The 24207-nt window shown below is 43.6% G+C and overlaps 1 protein-coding gene across 3 annotated transcripts in view; it reads left to right on the forward strand.

Moving 5' to 3' along the window:
* Positions 1-24207, forward strand: part of MOB4 (MOB family member 4, phocein) — a 307243-nt gene that overhangs the window by 51738 nt on the left and 231298 nt on the right. For all 3 annotated transcript variants that reach the window (XM_063934094.1, XM_063934095.1, XM_063934096.1), the window contains exon 3: positions 17010-17110. In XM_063934094.1, coding sequence (XP_063790164.1) covers positions 17010-17110 — 101 coding nt within the window. The remainder of the gene's footprint in view (positions 1-17009; positions 17111-24207) is intronic.

The following is a 24207-nucleotide window of genomic DNA, read 5'->3' on the forward strand; positions in this document are numbered from 1 at the left end:
GGGACTTCATCGGGAAGTCTTCCACATGATTGTGAACCGTTGGGAAAGACCAAAGGTGGACATGATGGCGTCCCGTCTGAACAAAAAACTGGACAGGTATTGCGCCAGGTCAAGAGACCCTCAGGCAATAGCTGTGGACGTTCTGGTAACACCGTGGGTGTACCAGTCGGTGTATGTGTTCCCTCCTCTGCTTCTCATACCCAAGGTACTGAGAATTATAAGACGTAGAGGAGTAAGAACTATACTCGTGGCTCCGGATTGGCCAAGAAGGGCTTGGTACCCGGAACTTCAAGAAATGCTCACAGAGGAGGACTCATGGCCTCTGCCGCTAAGAAGGGACTTGCTTCAGCAAGTACCATGTCTGTTCCAAGACTTACCGCGGCTGCGTTTGACGGCATGGCGGTGGAACGCCGGATCCTAAGGGAAAAAGGCATTCCGGAAGAGGTCATTCCTACCCTGGTCAAAGCCAGGAAGGAGGTGACCGCACAACATTATCACCACATGTGGCGAAAATATGTTGCGTGGTGTGAGGCCAGGAAAGCCCCACGAAGAAATTTCAACTCGGTCGATTCCTGCATTTCCTGCAAACAGGAGTGTCTATGGGCCTCAAATTGGGGTCCATTAGGGTTCAAATTTCGGCCCTGTCAATTTTCTTCCAGAAAGAATTGGCTTCAGTTCCTGAAGTCCAGAAGTTTGTCAAGGGAGTACTGCATATACAACCCCCTTTTGTGCCTCCAGTGGCACTGTGGGATCTCAACGTAGTTCTGGGATTCCTCAAATCACATTGGTTTAAACCGCTCAAATCTGTGGATTTGAAATATCTCACATGGAAAGTGACCATGCTGTTGGCCCTGGCCTCGGCCAGGCGAGTGTCAGAATTGGCGGCTTTGTCTCACAAAGCCCATATCTGATTGTCCATTCGGACAGGGCAGAGCTGCGGACTCGTCCCCAGTTTCTCCCTAAGGTGGTGTCAGCGTTTCACCTGCACCAGCTTATTGTGGTACCTGCGGCTACTAGGGACTTGGAGGACTCCAAGTTGCTGGATGTTGTCAGGGCCCTGAAAATATAGGTTCCAGGACGGCTGGAGTCAGGAAAACTGACTTGCTGTTATCCTGTAGGCACCCAAAAAACTGGGTGCTCTTGCTTCTAAGCAGACGATTGCTAGTTGGATGTGTAGTACAATTCAGCTTGCACATTCTGTGGCATGCCTGCCACAGCCAAAATATGTAAATGCCCATTCCACAAGGAAGGTGGGCTCATCTTGGGCGGCTGCCCGAGGGGTCACGGCTTTACAACTTTGCCGAGCTGCTACTTGGTCAGGGGCACACCCTGGCTGAGGAGGACCTGGAGTTCTCTCATTCGGTGCTGCAGAGTCATCCGCACTCTCCCGCCCGTTTGGGAGCTTTGGTATAATCCCCATGGTCCTGACGGAGTCCCCAGCATCCACTTAGGACGTCAGAGAAAATAAGAATTTACTTACCGATAATTCTATTTCTCGTAGTCCGTAGTGGATGCTGGGCGCCCATCCCAAGTGCGGATTGTCTGCAATACTTGTACATAGTTATTGTTACAAAAATCGGGTTATTATTGTTGTGAGCCATCTTTGCAGAGGCTCCGCTGTTATCATGCTGTTAACTGGGTTCAGATCACAGGTTGTACAGTGTGATTGGTGTGGCTGGTATGAGTCTTACCCGGGATTCAAAATCCTTCCTTATTGTGTACGCTCGTCCGGGCACAGTATCCTAACTGAGGCTTGGAGGAGGGTCATAGGGGGAGGAGCCAGTGCACACCACCTGATCCTAAAGCTTTTACTTTTGTGCCCTGTCTCCTGCGGAGCCGCTATTCCCCATGGTCCTGACGGAGTCCCCAGCATCCACTACGGACTACGAGAAATAGAATTATCGGTAAGTAAATTCTTATTTTTTCTATTCAATAGTTTCTATTAAGTTTTAAAGTTTGTACAAAACTTAACAATTCAAAACAAAATAAACATTAACTCTGCAGAATGCCCCTTTACAACACATATCCAGTATTAATGACTACTCAATAATAGTGTTAATCAAGATCAGGAAGGGCAAAGTGTACCAAGATTTAGAAACTACAATTACAACAAGAAAATGTATATGGCTGCAACAATTATAATAATTTTTTTAAATATGTATGTATGTGTGTGTGTGTGTGTGTGTGTTACCGGTACTGCGCTTGTACTTCTTAGTACAAATCTTTTTAAGGGATAATAAATTGAATTAAATTCGGCTGCTAAATTCCTGAAGATGGTCCTCTGCCAGACAGGGACCCTATGATAGTAGAAATATAGTATAATTATCTTCAGGGGCGCCTATTATAAATGCAAATTTTGTTGGTGACCGATTGACTTCAATACAAATGGTATCTTCATACAACCGCAGACCATTCAAAAAATGTAATACAAGGTTTTAAAGTAAAGTTTTAATATTTTTTAAAAGTTTTTTTTCTTTAATAAAGAAATATTTTAATTTGAAAAATATCGCATAAACCAATACAGACAAAAAGGAAATGACGTTGCAGAACATTTCAAAATAACGCACAAGGTATCACACAGGATACCAAATAAGAGGTACATCAACTGCACATATTCTGACATAAATTTTCTATAAACCGAGTTTAAGAAGGACGGTACGATATACAGACACACAAACCCGTATAAAAAAGAAAATCGGAAAGAGACATTTAAAACTATTTTTAATGAAAAAGTATTTTTAATGTTGTAAAATCATGTATTAAATAATTTTTTTGAATGGTCTGCGGTTGTTTGTAGATACCATTTGTATTGAGGTCAATCGGTTACCAACAAAGTTTGCATTTATAATAGGCGCCCCTGAAGATAATTATACTGTGTGTGTGTATATGATACATATATATATATATATATATATATATATAGTGAGAGAAATTCCAAGGTCCGGCACTCCCAGCATAATGGAAAACTTGAGCCGGTGCCCTCACAAATGGGAAGTATACTACGAGCGCAGGTGCGGCACTCAGGCAAATTCAGCAGCAGAAATGACAGGCGGAGACTGTGTTAATCAACGTTTCAATATCTGAAAATATTGTCATCAGGATTACAACATGAACTAAAACACATACCTTTGTAGTGCCCACCAAACAAGAAAGTAGCGGTTCACGGGCTGGGACTGATCACCTGCCCCGTCGCCGCACACACACTGACGTCACCCGTGAGGCGCATTCTACTACGTGCACCGCTACCATGGCAACCCGAAAACGGAAACAGGCTGTAATAGAATGCAATATGGTGAACAACGTAGACACTTTCAAATCTAATAATGACAGATTATATATTCATAAAAAAACGACAATAGCACACTATTGCTAATAAAGATACAAAGAATGACTAGCAGCCTAAATAATTTCAGCGTAGGCTAGAAAAGGAGATACTTTCATTCAAGCCGTTAGGGGAAATTACATTCAACCTGTAAATCCACCGTGCCTCGCATCTCAAAAGACGCAAGGAACGGTCCCCCCCTCGAGCATTTTGCGGGACAGTATCGATCATCCGGTATCTTAAACTGGACAAAGTATGGTGAAACTCCACAAAATGACGAGCGACCGGTTGGTCGCTAGAACCTGAATTAATAGCAGCTCGAATGGCACTCCTATGGTTACCCATTCGCTCTTTAAACTTACTCTCGGTTTTACCAATATAACTCAAGCCGCAAGGGCAGACAATGTGGTAGACTACAAATGATGAATTACAGGTAAAGTGGTGGAGAATTTTGTAAGTTTTACCCGAGTGGGGGTGTTGAAACGTATCGCCAGTGAGCAGAAACTGGCAGGTAGTACAGGTACACTTAAAGCAGCCCATACGTGTCCTACCGAAAAAGGGGCGATTAATGTTACCAAAAGAGGAAATGTCAGTTTTTACTAGAATGTCTTTTAAATTTCGTCCTCGTGAATAGCAAGACATTACATCAAGATTAGCCAGATTTAATTTAGCATCGCTTTGTACAATGGGCCATAACTGTTTAATTGTTTTATTAATAGTAGGGGAAGCCAAATTAAATTTATTGACCCACCCAAACTTCTTTCTTTTATTAGAGCTCAGTGTATCAGATGAAGTTGCATTTCTAACTAAAGAAGTTAAAACCAAGGATAAAACCTTAGTTTTACAAGCCTCTAATGAATCTTTACTATAACCACGATCCAAATTTTTTTTAATCAATAAATCAATCTGGATTTCAGACATCTTCCTATCACTATTGATACGATGAATCCGTAGCATCTGAGAATACGGGAGGCCATTTATCAAGGGTAACGGATGGCAACTCTGTGCTTTTAATAGCATATTCCTATCCGTAGGCTTTGTAAAAAGACTAGTACAGGTTGAGTATCCCGTATCCAAATATTCCGAAATACGGAATATTCCGAAATACGGACTTTTTTGAGTGAGAGTGAGATAGTGAAAACTTTGTTTTTTGATGGCTCAATGTACACAAACTTTTTGTTTAATACACAGTTATTAAAAATATTGTTTTAAATGACTCCAGGCTGTGTGTATAAGGTGTATATGAAACATAAATGAATTGTGTGAATGTACACACACTTTGTTTGATGCATAAAGTTATAAAAAATATTGGTTAAAATGACCTTCAGGCTGTGTGTATAAGGTGTATATGAAACATAAATGCATTCTGTGCTTAGATTTAGGTCCCATCACCATGATATCTCATTATGGTATGCAATTATTCCAAAATACGGAAAAATCCCATATCCAAAATACCTCTGGACCCAAACATTTTGGATAAGGGATACTCAACCTGTATGGATCTGCTGATTACTAACAGAGATACAAACATCAAGAAAATGTATCATCTCTCTGCTTGACGTATAGGTAAATTTGATTGGATGATCGGTATTATTATGCTCATTGATCAAATTACTTAATATCTCAATATCTCCACACCAAATCAACAACAAATCATCTATATATCGTAAGAACAGCAACATTTTTGATGAAATTGTCTCATCGGAAAAAAATAGTAAATGCTCCACATAAAACATAACAATGTTGGCATAGGCCGGAGCCATAGAACTGCCCATGGCACAGCCACTGGTTTGCAAATAGAATTTGCCCTTATATAGAAAAAAATTGTTGTTCAAAATAAGTTCAAACAAGTGGAGCGTGATACCAATTTTGTCCGAAGAGAAGTCACTTTTGTTATTCAAGAACAACTGTAAAGAGTGTAGCCCCATACTATGGGGAATGGAAGTATACAAATTAACCACATCGATGGTTACTAGCCAGCAATCGGATGGTAATAAGGGTAAATCAGATAACTTGCGTAACAAGGTGGACGTATCTAGAAGGAAAGTAGGTTCTACCTGAATCAAGGGTTGCAAGAGGGAATCAAGGTATGCCGCCACCGGCTGAAACGGGGAACCCTGTTAACTTTAAATCTTTCACATTGCACAGTATGAAGTGTTTATTATTTTTCATTTTTTCACATGATGTGGTTGTCAATGACAACTGTTATATATCACTATTTGAATACACATTCACTTTACTTACCACGTACACTCTGTTTCACTTCTTATACTGGATATATTGAGCATCCCTTTAATGTTACTCCCAGGAACTTATTATCATGATCCCATTGGATTTAACTAGTCAGATGACTTGAACCTTAGCCCAGAATCAGAGACATAGATACAATATCATCTCTATCCCTGGTGCACGTATTTTGGGCTCTCTGATAGGTCAATAGGAGTTACGTGATCGGACTGAGCAGAGTCAAAATCCCATTAACAGGAGACGTGACGCGATTGGATGGCTCAGTCACGTGACCGGGAATCTGCCCCGCAATTGGTGCATCTGTGTTGTTAAATCAGCGCTATTGGAGGCATTCTGGTTAGCCCTGAAAAAACTTAACTGTGAAACGCGCGTCGGCGATTCACACTGTGCTACTGTGTACAATAATAATGTGCTAATCTAATTGTGTTGTTAGGAATAGAGTGCGATTTATACTAAAGCAGAGCTGGCTATTGTGAGGCTCCATGACACTGACGGAGCTCACAATCTTTCCTGTGCTGAGATGATCATTTAACTACATATGACTCAGCAAGCTGCATGTACTAGCAACATTGTAGCAAGATAAAGATACACTGCCTAATGTAGCAGCTGAGACATCTCTATAGCACTGTCTGTTATATCACAAGCATAGAATAATTACTGTGTGCTATTTAGGTCAAATGCTGTCCACTTGATATATAGGTATATATTATCTGTGATATACAGCTGATAATTATAAAATAGCCGGCTAGGACATAATGCTATATGATTATTAATAGCCGATGGAGCGTCACAGTATACTGCATTAGTGCAATATTCAAACAGCTCATTAAATCCTGTGCCTCACAGCTGTGACTTATATTTCACTATAGCAGCGGTGAGCATTGTGGAAAGCTGTCAGTATACATGTATTATTGGACACCATAGTGTTTCTCATTAATAACATCACTAATGATTATTGTGATTAATTACTTAAAGTGACACTGACTAGTATTCTGATAATTATACATTCTGACAATTATACAGTCAGAGAGAAGTGATAAGTATCATACGGTGTCTTGTGTATATGAGGTCACAATTTAGTAAATCAAACCCAGGCTGTATTGGGGAACCCAGCTTATGTAAAACCTCAATGTCAGAGTGAAGCCGACACTTTTTAGTAATTACCTGCTGTATCAACAGACTTACCACGGTACCAGCCAATATGTATGTGAATTTGGCTATATACGAATAATAATAGAACGTTGGTTTAATCACGTCAATAGCAACTGACTGAGAACAGCTAATTGTATTGAGATCACTAGTAAGGGAGAAACACTTGCTTACAGCTGTACAAGTATATGAGTGCACATAAGTGAGGGTTATTCCACAGTGCCCAAACAGATGGGGAGCTTTCTATTGGAATATTGCACTTTACAGTGTTTTCAGTGAGCCCACTTAGAATTCACAACTGATTCATTCCATATATGAGTATACAGTGACTTCATAGCGCTATTGAGCACTCAGCCTAACAATATATACAATTTGAATTAAGGGTCATAGTACCTATAATATACTATATATGTGTAGCACTACACAGTCAGCACAGTGTGTGTTTTTAATCACACATATCACACTTTGTTTTGCCAATTTATGTTTTTGGTTTTAATATTTCACAGCTACAGGTCTTTTTTAACATACTCTAATAAAAGTTATATTTTATGTATCAATTTATTGTTTGAGTGCACCACTCCAAGTCCAATCCTTTTCTGTTTCTTTTTGTGCTTCCAACTGGATCTCCTGGACAAGTGGTCGGGATCTCATCTACACATGCACCAGAGGATACGTCTGTCGCCGAAAGTAAGGATTTCATTCCTCTGGTGGCTGCAAATGCCTCTCCTCCTGGAGGGCCGCCGGTTCGGGGTTCAAAACTGGATCCTTCTAACCACTGATGCAAGTCTCCGGGGTTGGGGGGCAGTCACCCAAGGGGAAACCTTCCAAGGAAGGTGGTCAAGTCTGGAATCCATGCTTCCAATAAACATTCTGGAACTAAGAGCCTTGTACAACAGTCTTCTCCAAGCAGCCCATCTTCTGCAAGATAAGGCCATTCAGGTACAGTCGGACAATGTAACGACGGTGGCCTACATCAACCGACAGGGAGGAACAAAGAGCAGAGCTGCTGTGTCAGAGGTAACAAGAATTTGGAGCTAGATACCTTCTGCTCCTCTTTAAATTCGAACTCCTTAAATATCCAATTGACTTTCACCATCAGTCAAGAAAACATCAATTTCCTTGACCTCACCATCTTCATTAAAGACAATAAGATACATACCAAAGGGTACTCCAAACCAACGGACTGCAATAGCCTTATCCCCTATAACAGTCAACACCACCCAAACTGGTTGAAAGGTATTCCTAAAGGACAGTTCCTTCGTTTAAAAAGGAACTGTAGCGACAACCATGATTATCAAACTCAAAAAAATACAATGAAAAAGAAATTTCTGGATAAAGGTTACAATAAAGAACTATTGGAAAAGGCAGAATGTGAAGTAGAAAAGATACAAAGAAAGGACATTTTGGAACCACAGCGCAAAATCAAGACCAATGCAAGTGATCTGGCCTTTATATCTGGTTTCAGTTCTGATTCCAGAAAACAAGAACAGATCATAAAAAAACATTGGCATCTATTATTAAGAGACCCGGTTTTGAAGAACATCATACCCGACAAACCAAAATTCATATACAGAAGAAGTAATAATTTAAAAAATACATTAGTAAAAAGTTCCCTGCCTTTCGACTCCCTCAATCCCATTAGAACGAAGGGATTTCATCGGTGTGGGACCTGCATAGTCTGCAGGTCCGTACCATCAACCACTTCAAAATACACCAAATTCACTCATAACAATAACAACTATACAATAAAAGACTTTATTACTTGCCACACAACTAATGTGGTATACTACATAAAGTGCAGCTGCGGCTTAGTCTATATAGGAAGAACAGGGAGATCACTCATGACACGCCTTGCCGAACATCTGAGAAACATTAAAAAAGGCGTTACCACCCACACACTTTCTGATCATTTTTAAAAAAAACATAATTCATCCACAAAACATATTATGTCTTTCATTGGCATACAACACGTCAAAGCAACTTGGAAGGACAGAGATACAGACGGGAATCTCGCTAGGGCAGAAATGCAATGGATTTTCAAACTCGATACAATGATACCCGCCGGTCTCAATTCTGATTTTGAGCTAAAATGGTTTTTGTGAAACACCCCTTCCTTCATATTTCACTCATTTTTTCCTTTTTAATTTTAAAATTTTCAATTCTTTCAGTCATTTATGCATTAATTATGGTTATATCCACCCATTCATATTAGTAGTATATATGTTTAAAATCATTTTGTATTTGAAATTGTTACTTTGTCTTAACAACATAGTATTCTCTCTCATTTATTAACCATATATAATATATGGTTTGATTGCATAAATGGATAAAATTTCATTCCTACGTATCCACATAAATTCATCTTTGTGGAACGCAACTTTCCGCCAGGTGGAACGCATGTATTACGCCAAACCGCAGTCACTTCCGGTTTGGCGTATATTCAGTGGAACGCATTTCCGGTTGTTTACTACCTTATATGTTTTAAAATCATGTTGTATTTTAAATGGTCAAACTATTCTAAAAGTATGATAAGAATTTCCACTAATTAACCACAAAAATTGCTTGGTTTTATTATATAAACGGACATAATCTCATTCCCACGTATCCACACATACATTCGTCATTGTGGAACGCAATTATCTGCCAAGTGGAACGCTTGGCTTCTTTCCCTTCATGTATCCCGCCAAACCATGGTCACTTCCGGTTTAGCGTACATTCAGTGGAACGCACTTCCGGTTGTGTGGAACGCATGTTCCCACTTCCGGTTTCATTTGGAACGCAATGCGGACCAAAGTAACTTCCGGTCCGGCGTTTCTTTTTCCTTTAACGTTTTTTCCTTTTAGAAAGTCCAGCTTTATAAGTACTCCATATTTGTAATATACACATTAGCTGTTATCTTATAAGCATTGTCCTCATTTCCACACTTACTGTTATCATTATTAGAAAGACAAAAAAATGTTTTCTACCATCATGCATTGCCAAATGACTATTTCCTGTTTAATAGGATAAATAGCTTTCATCCACACTCAGCTCATACACCTTGAAAAAGACCGACACGGTTGAAACGGCGTTGGTGCATGCTGAGCGTGGATTCACACTTTTAAACAGGTTTTTTGACCATCATAAGGTATTTTTTTGGGGGTATTCGTTTACAGAGGGGATTCCGGACTACCTTCTGTTATTTGGAGATTTTTCAATCATATCTCCCGACACCCCCATTCTTTTGCCCGACGAATAAGGTCAAATTGTAACTACCTGTATTTTACTCTTTTTTGACTTATGTCAAATAAAAACTTTTTCTTTTAAAACTCACCTCGTTGGACCATTTTTAAAGACTTTTAAAGATACCTTTATATGTGGAGAACACCTACTGGACATGTGAGTGAGGTACGCTGTACCTAAAATTATTCGATCAAACAAAGATACCGTTATATGTTTATTCCTACTTTATATTATGTGAGTTTCGGTACGTCTTGAACCCTGAGAATATTGGTGGCGAGAACCTATCCTTTCTTCTATCAAGCCCCTTACTCACCAGGGCCTTATTTTCTGGACACTTTTTATTAAGACATTCTCTCATTGATTATACTACACATTGGTTTTTTTTCTTAAATTTTTGTTTTCACATATCAACTGAGGATTTTCTGAGGATTTAAATCATAGACGGACAACTGATTGAGAACATCTAGAAGAATCTATAAGTATTGTTGCAACCACCATTATCACATTTATTCCATGTTTCTAAAACTTGTTTATTGTTTATGATGTATATTATTTCCAAACTTTCCTCCTAAATTTTGGGCGCCCTTGATCACATTCCCTCACCCCTTTTCTTTCATTGTATTTGTTACCTGTGTTGTGGGCAGGTATAGGGATGTGATTGGGCTGACCAATCCCATTGCGCCAGAGTTCACCCTTCTTCTTTTTTTAACAAGAATCCTCCTCTGGGCGGAAAAACACGCATTAGCGCTGTCAGCAATCATCCTTCCAGGAGTGGACAACTGGGAAGCGGACTTCCTCAGCAGACACGATCTCCATCCGGGAGAGTGGGGCCTCCATCCGGAGGTGTTCGCAGAGGTGACAAGTCTTTGGGGTGTACCTCAAATAGACATGATGGCCTCGCGTCTCAACAAGAAGCTTAGGAGGTACTGTTCCAGGTCAAGAGACCCACAGGCGGTGGGTGCCCTGGTAACACCGTGGGTATTCAAGTCAGTGTATGTGTTCCCTCCACTTCCACTCATTCCAAGAGTTCTAAAGCTCATAAATAGAACAAGGGTTCAAGCAATTCTCATTGCTCTGGACTGGCGAAGGAGAGCTTGGTACGCGGATCTTCTGGACTTGCTGCTGGAAGATCCCAGGCCTATTAATCTTCGTGAGGGCCGTTCTCTTATCAACACTTACCGCGGCTACGTTTGACGGCATGGAGGTTGAGCGCCAGATATTAGCTCGGAAGGGTTTTCTGAGCAAGGTTATTCCTACCCGGATACAGGCTAGGAAAGAAGTAACGTCTAAACATTACCATTGCATTTGGAGAAAATGTGTCTTGGTGTGAATCCAAGAAGTTTCCTACGGTGGATTTTCAGCTTGGACGGTTTCTCCTCTTCCTGCAAGCAGGTGTGGATATGGGCCTGCGTTTGGGATCCATAAAGGTCCAGATTTCGGCTTTATCCATTTTCTTCCAGAAACAATTGGCTGCCCTCCCTGAGATTCAGACTTTCTTGAAAAGGGTTCTGCACACCCAGCCTCCCGTTTTGGCGCTGACGGCACCCAGGGATCTTAACGTGGTGTTGCATTTCCTGCAATCAGATTGGTTTGAGCCTTTACAGGAGGCTGAGGTCAAGTTTCTCACTTGGAAGGCTGTCACTTTGTTGGCCTTAGCTTCTGCGCGGCTTGTTTCGGAATTGGGGGCTTTGTCCTGTAAGAGCCCCTACTTAATCTTCCATGAAGATAGAGCTGAGCTCAGGACGCGTCAACAGTTCCTTCCATAGGTTGTATCGGCTTTTCATATCAACCAACCTATTGTGGTGCCAGTAGCTACTGACTCCTCAAAGTCCTTGGATGTTGTGAGGGCTTTGAAGATCTATGTGAAGAGGACTGCGCGTCACAGAAAATCGGACTCTGTTTGTCCTGTATGATCCCAAGAAAATTGGATGTCCTGCTTCTAAGCAGACGATTTCTTGCTGGATCAGGTTTACTATTCAGCATGCATATTCTACTGCAGGATTGCGGTGTTCAAAATCTGTTAAGGCCCACTCTACTCGTAAGGTCGGTTCTACCTTGGCGGCTGCCCGGGGTATCTCTGCTTTACAGCTTTGCCGAGCGGCTACTTGGTGTGGGTCGAACACATTTGTTAAGTTCTACAAGTTCGATACGTTGACCAAACTTTAGGTCTTCAGAGGCCAATCAGTTCTGCAGGAGCCTCCGCGCTCTCCCTCACGTTCTGGGAGCATTGGTATATCCCCATGGTACTAATGTGGACCCCAGCATCCTCTAGGGTGTAAGAGAAAATAGGATTTTAATATACGTACTGGTAAATCCTTTACTCGTAGTCCGTAGAGGATGCTGGGCGCCCGCCCAGCGCTTCATGATCCTGCTGTGGTTACTTAGTTCAGTACTGCTTTGTTCTTGGTTAAGTACTGTTTTGTTACTTGGTTAAGTAATATTTTTCAGCCGTTGCTGAGTTCTCAAGCTAGTTAGCTTGGTTTGCCTTGTTTGTGTGAGCTGGTGCGAATCTCGCCATTGTCTGTGTAAAATCCTTCTCTCGAAATAGGAACGTCTCCTCGGGCACAGTTTCTAGACCCAGTCTGGTAGGAGTGACATAGAGGGTGGAGCCAGCCCACACTATTAAACTTTAAAAGTGCCAATGGCTCCTAGTGCCAATGGCTCCTAGTGGACCCGTCTATACCCCATGGTACTAATATGGACCCCAGCATCCTCTACGGACTACGAGAAAAGGATTTACCGGTAGGTATATTAAAATCCTATTTTCTAGAGTTAGTTAGGTACAGGAAGACTGCTAGCAACAGCCTCCCTGCGTCGTGGGACTTAAGGGGGCAGTAGGAGCTAACTACCTGAAGAGTTAATGGTTATCTACTCCGCTGACAAGATACTGAGCTCCTGAGGGTGCTTATCGCATGCCCATGAGGCGACCGCTCACTCCCGCAGCACGACCGCCACCCCCTAACAGAGCCAGAAGAAAGAAGAGTGGTGAGTACAGCGCCGGCGGGTATGTCGGCACAAGGGTGGGAGCGCAGCTCTGACAGGCTGCGCTCCGGGAAGGCTCAGCAACACACTGTGTAGGCACTTTGAGGGGCGTCCTGTACCAGCGCCGATACACCCTACACTGGTCACGTAGCTAACAGGGGCTAATCCTTGCTGTTAGCACAAAGAAACCTCAGGCCAGTATAAACAATTAGTGCAGGAAGTCGCGTGCAGTTACAAGTGGCGGGTCTTCCTCTCAGAGCGGATATAGCACTCACCAGCGCCATTTTCTCCCTGCAGATCATAGGTAGATGCTGACATATCTCCAGCTATCACTCTGCGGTACCACAGTCTTATAGACACGGGGGGAGTGTGATGGTAGTACTAATTAACCTATTAAAGTTAGTCAGCGCCGGGCTTTTATCATGATAACTGCCTACAGGGGCGCTGTGTGGCTGGCTCCTTATACTCTGTGACTCTCTGAAGGTGCTCTGGGGAAAACTATGACATTTTCCAGTGTGTGTAAGTGTATTTCCACATTACCATTTCTAAGGACTTTGTGTCCTGTGCTGCAGAGTGTTTATCTTCTCCTGAGGAGTCTATTCCATGTACTCAGGACTGCAATATACTGTCTCAGCCGTCTGAATCCGAACCCCCATGGGTGGATTCTTTAAGGGGAATGATATCCCAGATTGCAACTAGGATGTCACGTACTGAGAAAGAGACGCAGTTTTAAAAAAAATCTGTAGAGGGTTTGAAGTATTCAGCACCCACTACTTCGTCTAAACCTCCACCTACATACCCGCAAAAACGTACACTTGCCCAGATAATGCAAGCTGACACTTATACTGCCTCTGATATAGGGGATGGTGACGAGGAGATGCATCCCTTGCTAAAGGGGTGCAACTGATGATTGAAGCCATAAGTGATGTTTTGCATATTTCTGAGAAGGTACCTGAGCAGGAAGAAGAATCTTATTTTGCAGTAAATAAGAAATCCTCGCTTACCTTCCCTGCTTCTAAGGAGTTAAATTCCTTGTTGAAAACTTCTGGGAAAACCCGTAGAAAAAATTCCAGATCCCTAAAAGAATTCTCATTTCTTTCCCTTTCCCTGAAGAGGATAGAAAGAAGTGAGAAAACCCACCTATAGTAGAAGCTTCTGTATCTAGGTTGCCTAAAAAGGTGGTTTTTACCTGTCCCTGGTTCAACCGCCTTAAAGGAGTCGGCTGACCGCAAGATTGTGACTATGCTCAAATCACTATACACTGCTACAGGCGTGGCTTTAAGGCCCACAATTGCTTGTGTGTTGATTTCTAAAGCCATAGTAAAGTGGTCAGGCACATTACTAGAGGAATTAGATACTATAGATAGGAGTGACATTGATTTGTTTTTACGTCACATACAGGATTCTGCAGGTTTCATGGTGGAGGCCATGAAGGACATTGGCCTGCTTAATGCAAGGGCTACTTCAGTGGCAGTATCGGCACACAGAGGACTCTGGCTACGCCAATGGACTGCGGATGCAGAATCCAAGAAAAGTGTGGAGACCATGCCCTTCACAGGTCAGACACTATTTCGGGACGCGTTAGATGCGTGGATTTCCACGGCGACTGCGGGTAAGTCGACATTTCTTCCCTCCGCAGCAGCACCGGCTAGGAAATCTTATCCTACGCCTACACTGCAGTCCTTTCGGACCACAAAATAAAAAATAAAAAATCCAAGCCCCCACCTTCTTTAGAGGAGGTCGGGGAAAATCCAAAAACCCTGCACCAACAGATTCCCAGGAACAGAAACCAGGTTCTGCTTCCTCCACATCTTCAGCATGACAGTGGACCTCATAGCCTGGAGATCGGGCAGGTAGGAGCGAGACTGAAAGATTTCAGTCATGCCTGGGCGTCATCATGCCTAGACCCCTGGATAACAGACATTGTTGCCCAGGGCTACAGACTGGAGTTTAAGGAACTCCCATCTCACAGATTCTTCAAATCAGGCTTACCAGTTTCGTTGACAGAAAGTGCTATCCTGCAGGAAGCCATTTAAAAATTGGTATGAAGAAATGTAATTGTTCCAATTCCACCTAAAAACCAAGGGTTATTACTCAAACCTGATTGTGGTACTGAAACTGGACGGTCGGTAAGGCCTATATTGAACCTAAAGTCATAGAACCACTACTTGAGGGTTTTCCAATTCAAGATGGAGTATCTGAGAGCGGTTATCTCAGGTCTGGAGGAGGGGGAATTCCTAGTATCCCTGGATATCAAGGATGCGTACCCTCACATTCCGATCTGGCCGCCTCACCAGGCTTATCTACGGTTTGCACTACAGGACCGTCACTATCCGTTCCAGACATTGCCATTTGGCATCTCCACAGCACCGAGTGTATTCACCAAGGTCATGACGGAGATGATATTCCTCCTCCGGATACAGGGAGTGAACATAATTCCATATCTGGACGATCTGCTGATAAAGGCATCTTCCAAAGTGAAGCTGTTGCAGAGTCTTGCACTCTCAATTCAACTGCTCTGGGATTATGGGTAGATCCTGAACCTTCCAAAGTCATATTTGGAACCAACACGGAGTCTGTTCTTCCTGGGGATAATACTCGACACGGAAGTGTAGAGGGAGTTTCTACCACTGGAGAAAGCGTTGGTGATCCGGTCAATGGTCCGGGATGTTTTGAAGCCAGCCCGGGTAACTGTTCATCAGTGCATTCGCCTTCTGGTAAAGATGGTAGCCTCCTACGAGGCTCTACAGTACGGAAGATTCCATGCAAGGTTCTTCCTACTGGATCTCCTGGACAAGTGGTCGGGATCACATCTTCACATCTACCAGTCAATACGCTTGTCGCCGAAAGCCAGAATTTCGCTCCTCCGGTTGCTGCAAACTTCCAAAGGGCTGCACCCACTCTGTGGAATGCCCTACCATACACAATAAGACTTTCCCCTAGTCTCCAAACCTTCAAACGTTCCCTGAAAACTCACTTGTTCAGGCTAGCTTATCACATTCCAGAACCGCTCACTCAACCTTCATAAGCTTTCATATCCGCTTATATCCCCACTGTACAGTCCGCACATATCCTCCACATATTTTCTCTTTCTTCACTTTCCCTGCTTTCTGATCAGGGTTCATCATTGCTGTGATGTGATATTATGCAGCCCACCTAGAACCTTTTTTGCAATCCGGTGGATAAATATGCAATAGTTAATGCCTTTCTTTGTGTATCATTGCCTATTTCCCTATAGATTGTAAGCTTGCGAGCAGGGCGTTCCTACCTCTGACTGTTTGTTTATTACCCAGTTTTGTTGTATCCTTGTGTCCAATTGTAAAACGCAACAGAATTTGCAGCGCTTTATAAGAAACTGTTAATAATAATAATAATAATAATAATAATAAATAATAATGGACGACAATAGGTTGAACGCGATGGACAAATTATTTTTTTCAACCTCAGAAACTGTTACTACAGTATATTACATCTCCCCCTATGTTTGTAAAAACCTAAGTGCCAACCAGGCCATATATATGAGGGGAGACTTATCAAATCTTGTAGAGAGAGAAAGCAGAGATCGATAAAGTACAAATCAGCTTCTGACCATTTTACAGGCTGTGACCCATAAATTACAGAAGCTGATTGGATACTATTTGGCACTTATCCACTTTATCTCTCTTCTAGGTTTGATGAATTCTACTCCCTAAGGCACATTGCCCTTGTGTAAAATAGAATGGAGACATCTACAATTTTTTTTTTTTTTGTGTTTCAATTTTCTGTATATTTTTAATTTCTGTGTGATTCGCCAATCTGTTGTCCATGACTTTTACAATGCCTTGAACAGCACATACAGGAGAAGAGAACCACTCAGGGTGGGAATTTTTCAATGCAACTAGCATAGTGAACTTTGCTTTTCATTCATTTGCTTAGCAGTGCTAGCAGAAGAGTTCCCAGCCTGAGTAGGAGGGCGAGAAATTTGAGGTATCAGCAGATCCGGGTAGCAGAGGTTTCTCTTGTATTGACACCAAGTATTAAGTCTTTTTGCATATTTCAGAAAACACATGAATATGACATTGCTAATATTTCAAATTCAATTTTGCAGTATATTCAACAAAATATAAGAACAGATTGTTCCAACATTGACAAAATACTAGAGCCCCCTGAAGGTCAAGATGAAGGTGTGTGGAAGTATGAACATCTTCGGTAGGTATTTATCTTCTCACCAGTACAATTCTTTAAAATTGTTTTCTGTAATGTGTCAGTGACGTCCAATAAAACTTCTGTTGCATACAATTACTGTAGCATATATCAATTGGTGACTTTAGGGAAAAATTAATACCACAAAACTTGATTCTATGCACATCACTGATGTTATCAAGCCCCATAGTGGTGGTGGAGGTGTTAAAAATTATAGTAATTGAAGCCCATGGTGTCCTTTAAATGGTAGATTGAACTGACTTTAGGTTAGAGCAGGCGTGTCAAACTCAAAATCCCAACTGGGCCGAATAATCAAGGTCTAAGTCTTGTGTGGGCCGCAAGAAAAAGAAAAAAATCTTGAAAGGTTTGTTAGAAAATCCAACAGTAAATTAGAGATATTCAAGTATCGGGAGGAAAACAACTTTAGTACATAATACATATCAGTGTGAGGTAGGAAAATATGCAACTTCCAGCCCCCTGGAATCCCCTGTTGCGCCTTGTTTCCACTCCAGCCACAATCCCTCTGTGCCTCCTGTGTCTATTCAGCCTCCAACCCCTGTGCCAGCCCCCTCCAATTAACCTTCTTCATTGAGAGACATTTTTTTATCCAGATTTCAGGAGAATCCTCCTGCAATTAGGGCAGCTGGGTACACAGGGCAGTCAGGCACGCAAACATACAGGACGTGACAGCTTCAGTGCTAATTGCACTGAGCAGGTGTGATGTGGCGTGGGAAGGGGGGGGGGGGGACGGCGTTGGGAAGAGCTTTGCAAAGGCAGCCAGGCATGCGCAGCAGCTCCCCACCGTGGATATTTCCCTATCTCTATCACTATCTGCCCGTGCATGTGCAGAACGGTGAATTCTGCACGATCATAGCTAAGCTCTGATCATGGCAGATGGGCTATCAGTAAGTCATCCGGCGGTGACAGGCCATATTCCATTGTTAAGAAAAATGAGCTTGGGCCGCAAAAGTATGCGTTGTGGGCCGTGAGTTTGATATGTCTAGATTAGAGCATGGGTCTTCAACCTGCGACGTTCCGGCTGCTGTGGAACTACACATTCCAGCATGTCCTGCCACAGTTTTGCTATTAAGGCATGCTAAAACTGAGACAGAGCATGCTGGGATATGTAGTTCCACAGCAGCTGGAGGGCTGCAGGTTGAAGACCCATGATTTAGGAGGGGATGGGGTGATACAAAATTGGTATGTTAAAAACCCAGTAAGATTTAGTCCCCAAAACGAAAAATCTTTTTATGGAGTTCTACGCATCTTGTGCCTGTGTGAAGGTGTAGTGTTAACAGGAACACTACTCAGGTTAAGCTTTGATTTGACACCATAAAGCATTGCATAGATAATTGCATTCTATGAAAAATAGTTTGAGACCATAAGACCACAGCAGGTTTGCAAGACGTAAACATGGTCTTAGAAACATTCCTATGAATATATTCCTTTTTACACATACAGTAGATGATTTATAAGCTAACCTTAAAGAACAATGATGTGCTGCAACTCGGCTAATAGATTTGGGGCTCATTAGAATGACTACAATAAACTAGTAAATGCTGATCTCTATACTAAGAGAAAAAGATGGTTTGTGTAGTGCATGGGAGGATCAGTGCAAATCAATGATTCGTATTTGATATCTATCAAAATTGGAGAAATATAAAATGTAACTTATTTTTTAAATGGTTATTAGACTAACGTATGATATAGGTCATACATTACAAATCGGATACAATGAAGTAAAAAAGAAAGTTAAGGTGCATACACACGGAGAGATTTTGACTATGAGAGATTTTGACTAACTTTTCCAGAGATTTTGTCTAACTATGCAAGAGATTTTGGCTATGGGAGATTTTGACTATCTCATTTAAATAAGGGGATGAGTGTCATATATAGGACGATTTTACAGGGTGGCTGGTATTTAAATAGCTAAAAGTAAAAAAAAAATTTTTGCGTGGGGTCCCCCCTCCTATGTAAAACCAGCCTCGGGCTCTTTGAGCCAGTCCTGGTTGTTAAAATACAGAGGAAAAAATTAGTAGGGTTCCCCTATATTTAGACAACCAGCACCGGGCTCTGCGTCCGGTCCTGGTTTAAAAAATACGGGGGACAAAAGACATAGGGGTCCCCCGTATTTTTCAAACCAGCACCGGGCTCCACTAGCCAGGGAGATAATGCCACAGCCGGGGGACACTTTTATATTGGTCCCTGCGGCCGTGCCATTACCCCCCCAACTAGTCACCCCTGGCCGGGGTACACTGGAGTGAGGACCCCTTAAATCAAGGGGTCCCCCCCTCCAGCCACCCAAGGGCCAGGGGTGAAGCCCGAGGCTGTCCCCCCCATCCGTGGGCGGTGGATGGGAGGCTGATAGCCTTTCAATAGTAATATTGTTCTTTACAGGTGGCCTACAGGTCTCAGCAAGCCTGCCTCAGCATGCTGGCACTTGGAGAACCACAAGTGCCAGCATGCCCGGACATAAAGGGCCCGCTGGCACCTGTAGTCCACCTGTAAAGAAAATATTGGGGGAAAAACACGACACATTCTTTAAAAAATCCTTTATTAAACTGGGTCTTCACCTGGGGGCGTCGGCCTTTAAGCTCTTTTGCATGGCCGCCGCCTTCCCAGGGCTTCCGGCGTCTTCACCTGGGGGGGCGCCACCTCCCCAGGGCTTCTGGGGTCTTGCTCCGGCGTCTTCACCTGGTGGGCGGCGGCTGCTAAGCTCTTTTGCATAGCCGGCGCCCATCCAGGACTTCCACGGCGTCTTCAGTCTTCAGGAGCTCTTCTCCGCTCCTCCTCCGCCGTCGGACTGAAAGCCGCTGCCTCGCGCTGACTTATATAAGTCAGCGGGAGGGGGCGGGGCGATGACGCTGCGAGCCGTGATTGGCTCGCGGCGGCCATCTTGAATTTCAAAAATGACGCTGAGGCGCCATTTTTTAAACTGGTACCGCTCCGCTGCCAAACACTGCAAGATAAAGGTAAATTTCCGCCGCCCGCACCACCGCCTCAACCCGCCGCCGCCCACACCGCCGCCGCCCGCACCGCCGCCACCACCCGCCGCCGCCCGCACCACCGCCGCCGGCAACATCGCTATCGCTGGGAAAAATCGCTGGCCTCTAGCGATTTTAACTAACTTTCCCAGCGATATAGCCAAAATTGACTTGCCTGCACTGACTATTTTTCCCAGCGATAGCGACCTGGCGGGGACGCGCATCGCTATCGCTGCCTGTGTACACACGGAGCGATCTGCACTAACTTTCTGAGCGATTTTGACTATATAGTCAAAATCGCTCAGTTATATCGCTCCGTGTGTATGCACCTTTAGTGTAGTGATTAAAAAATATTTGCTGCAGTAGTGTATATTTTGTTATCTTGTTAGTACTTAATACAGGTTGAGTATCCCTTATCCAAAATGCTTGGGACCAGAAGTATTTTGGATATCGGATTTTTCCGTATTTTGGAATAATTGCATACCATAATGAGGTATCATGGCGATGGGACCTAAGTCTAAGCACAGAATGCATTTATGTTTCATATACACCTTATACACACAGCCTGAAGGTCATTTAATACAATATTTTTAATAACTTTGTGTATTAAATAAAGTTTGCGTACATTGAGCCATCAGAAAATAAAGGTTTCACTATCTCACTCTCACTCAAAAAATTCCGTATTTCGGAATATTTGGATATGGGATACTCAACCTGTAGTGACAGAAAAATATATATTCTGTTCTAAATACAAGTAGGTGTTGGAAGTAAATTCTATCTCCACAAGGTTATATCCATAATAGTTTCCCTTAAAAATTTGGAGGATCAGTTTGTTACGGCTTCATTACTGGCCTGCACTGTACGGGGCTTTTGTGCATGGAGGTCACATGCGTGCTCACATGCTGCTGAGTGCTCAGATGCTTCACTGAAGCAAATTTTCTTTCAGCACTGTCTGTGTTCTCCACAGGATCAGTTTCTCTGGCTCTCCACACTGCTATTTTTACATGCTGCCCAGCCAGCTTGTAATAGCACATCTTTTACAGGGTTCAGTATGGTATGCCGGCGGTCGGGCTCCCGGCGACCAGCATACCGGCGCCGGGAGCCCGACCGCCGGCTTACCGGCAGTGTGGCGAGCGCAAATGAGCCCCTTGTGGGCTCGCTGCGCTCGCCACGGGCACGGTGGCGCGCTACCACGCTATTTTATTCTCCCTCCAGGGGGGTCGTGGACCCCCACGAGGGAGAATAAGTGTCGGTATGCCGGCTGTTGGGATTCCGGCGCCGGTATACTGTGCGCCGGGATCCCGTCAGTCGGCATACTGAAGACCACCCCTTTTACGTGCTATAAGCAGATAGGAACTGCAGGACTTCCTGTGGCTAATAAGACCGGGCTGAGTGAGCCACGGACGGTGGTGATCTTGCAGTATTTTCCAATCCACTCGTGTCCTTTCTACCCACACTCTCCTTGCAAGCTGTGCAGATTCAGCGCTATCAGGAGTCATATCCACTCTTGGATTGCTTTTCTATGGCAGGGATATTGCCTGAAGCAGAGCTCAGGAGTCTTTCTTTATCTCTGTGCCGCTCCAGTGCATGATTGTACATGACAATGGGTCTCCGTTTCTCTCTACGTCCTTCAAAAAGCATACCTATTATCCAGGAGCCAGTGTTTAGCACCCAAAGAGTTATCCAGCCTTTTATTTTCACTCTCTGTATTGGGTTTGTGTTTGTGACAAGACCAGAGGTTCATTAGGTGGCTCTCTGTACACTGCTGCTGCAAAGGAGTCCAAATACACTTTAATCCAGGAGCCATCTACCTGTTACCTGCTCTCTGAGTGATTTGATAATTCTCCTTAGGTTGCATTCCTCCTCAGAGGTGTCCCTCCCACAGTATTAGTCACTTGGTCAGTGGAGCTCATCACAATAAGAATTCTGCTGCCAGGGAATAATATACACGGACTGTTGCATGATAGGAAACATTGCCTTAGAGTTAATACTGCACTTATTGTAGGGAATTAGTATCAAATCAGCATAGAGTATAGTTCTGTACCCAGTTAGTGGTAAACTGTTCGATATATTAGCAACTAGCAGGGGTGGGTATGGCCCGTGTGTGGGGATGGGGCACAGTGGACAATTGTAGCATGAGGCAAAAATGTAGTATGTTGAGACATACTGCATTTTGGCCATATTGGTAGTACAGTGAGAAATACAGATATCTACAAGAGTCTTTCAAAATTATATCAACATTTCTGCAGCGGGGTACACTGTGATTCCACAGGGAATTACATCGGGGTGTAGAGTTGGATCTTGATCCGAGGCACCAACAGGCTAAAACCTTTGACTGTTCCCAGGATGCATAGCGCCGCCTCCTCTATATCCCCGCCTCCAGGCAATGGAGCTCAGTTTGTAAGTTGGTGCCAGCAGTGCAGGCAGCTAACAGGGAGGGCTGCGCTGGGCAGCCCTGAAAAGAGCTTTTACAGAAGATAGAAGACTTCAAGGGCCGCAGCATAGGCACTTACAAGTGCTATATGTCATTCTGACATATCATGCTGCGGCTCCGTCACCTCCCCCGGCAGCGCTGTATACTCCCGAGCCCTGGTTGCCGGGTACTTACAGCGGAGGGCTCCAGTTTTCTTTAGGGCACACAACTTGCCACTGCTCTCCATGATCGCATGGCCACATCAAGGTAGGAGGTAAGAGGGTCCACCAGGCGGGACCCGCTGGAAATCGCGATCCAGTGCGGTCTCTAGGAGACGGACTGTGCGCGCTGGCGTGGAAACTGTGGCTGTACAGGGACCCCATTAGACCACCAGGGCAAGGGCACAGGTCGGATTCCATAAAAATCCATTTTACTAAGGCCCGCAGTACCCGGTGGTGAAGTACAGCAAGGGGATAAGGCTCTGACCTGTAGCCCCTCCCCCAGCCCCATGCGCCATTTATTGCAAATGTTCTCACCCTGGAGCTGCATCTCTCTGTCTCCGTCACTCCCTGTCTGCGCTTGGGCGCCATTACACACATGCTGAGCTGACTCTGGGACTGCTGGGCAATGGGGGTCATTCCGAGTTGGTCGCTTGCTATCAGTTTTTCGCTGCCGTACAAACGCTAAGTCGCTGCCCTCTGGGAGTGTATATTTGCTTTGCAATAGTGAGATTGTTTCCATCGCAGAACGGCTACAAAAAAAAGTGCAGTTTTAGAGTAGCGCCAGACCTACTCAGCGCTTGCGATCACTTCAGACCATTCAGTTCTGCATTTGACGTCACAAAAACGCCCTGTGTTCTCCCAGCCACGCCTGCCTTTTTCCTGGCACGCCTGCCTTTTTCCGAACACTTCCTGAAAACGTTCAGTTGACACCCAGAAACGCCCACTTCATGTCAATCACTCTGCGGCAGCCAGTGCGACTGAAATGCATCGCTAGACCTTGTGTGAAACTACATCGGCCGTTGTGAAAGTACGTTGCACGTGCGCATTGCGCCGCATATGCATGCGCAGAAGTGCCGTTTTTTTGCTTCATCGCTGCGCAGCAAACAATTTCAGCTAGCGATCAACTCGGAATGACCCCTAATGTCTCCTCTGTAAAGCCGCCTGCATCATCAGCGCTGTGCATTTACAGGTCACTTAAGTATTCTACATGTCATTTAGACAGTGTTAGTTAAGAACAAGTACATGCATTCAGGGATATTTAGTACAAGTACCCTGGGATATACATCCAGTCTTTACTGTGCATTGTTACAGATGTGTCCACAAACATCTTTGCTATATCCCGCCATGTACAGCACAGTTTTGCATGCAATAGACTCAGAGATTTAGCCATTCCTTGTGATTTTTCTTAATTTGCTTCTTTAATATGTTACTTTATACATATTCTATTATGGCAAACAAAAATTTTAAAATTCATCCACTCGCTACTCGTGAAAAACAGCTTAGCCGTATTTTGCATGTTGTGCCAAATTTGTAAAAAAGCAAAGATGTAAGTGGACACATCTGTATGTCTATATATCTACATAGCTTTACTTAGTTGTGTAGTTACTTAGCATTGCTAGTCCAGTGCATTTTTATTATTGTTTGTAATAATTTCTGCATTGTACATGTGACTGTGTGTGTGCCAATAGCTGCTGTGTGATCTCT

The sequence above is a fragment of the Pseudophryne corroboree genome, chromosome 7, assembly GCF_028390025.1.
Source record: "Pseudophryne corroboree isolate aPseCor3 chromosome 7, aPseCor3.hap2, whole genome shotgun sequence".
Classification (NCBI taxonomy): domain Eukaryota; kingdom Metazoa; phylum Chordata; class Amphibia; order Anura; family Myobatrachidae; genus Pseudophryne; species Pseudophryne corroboree.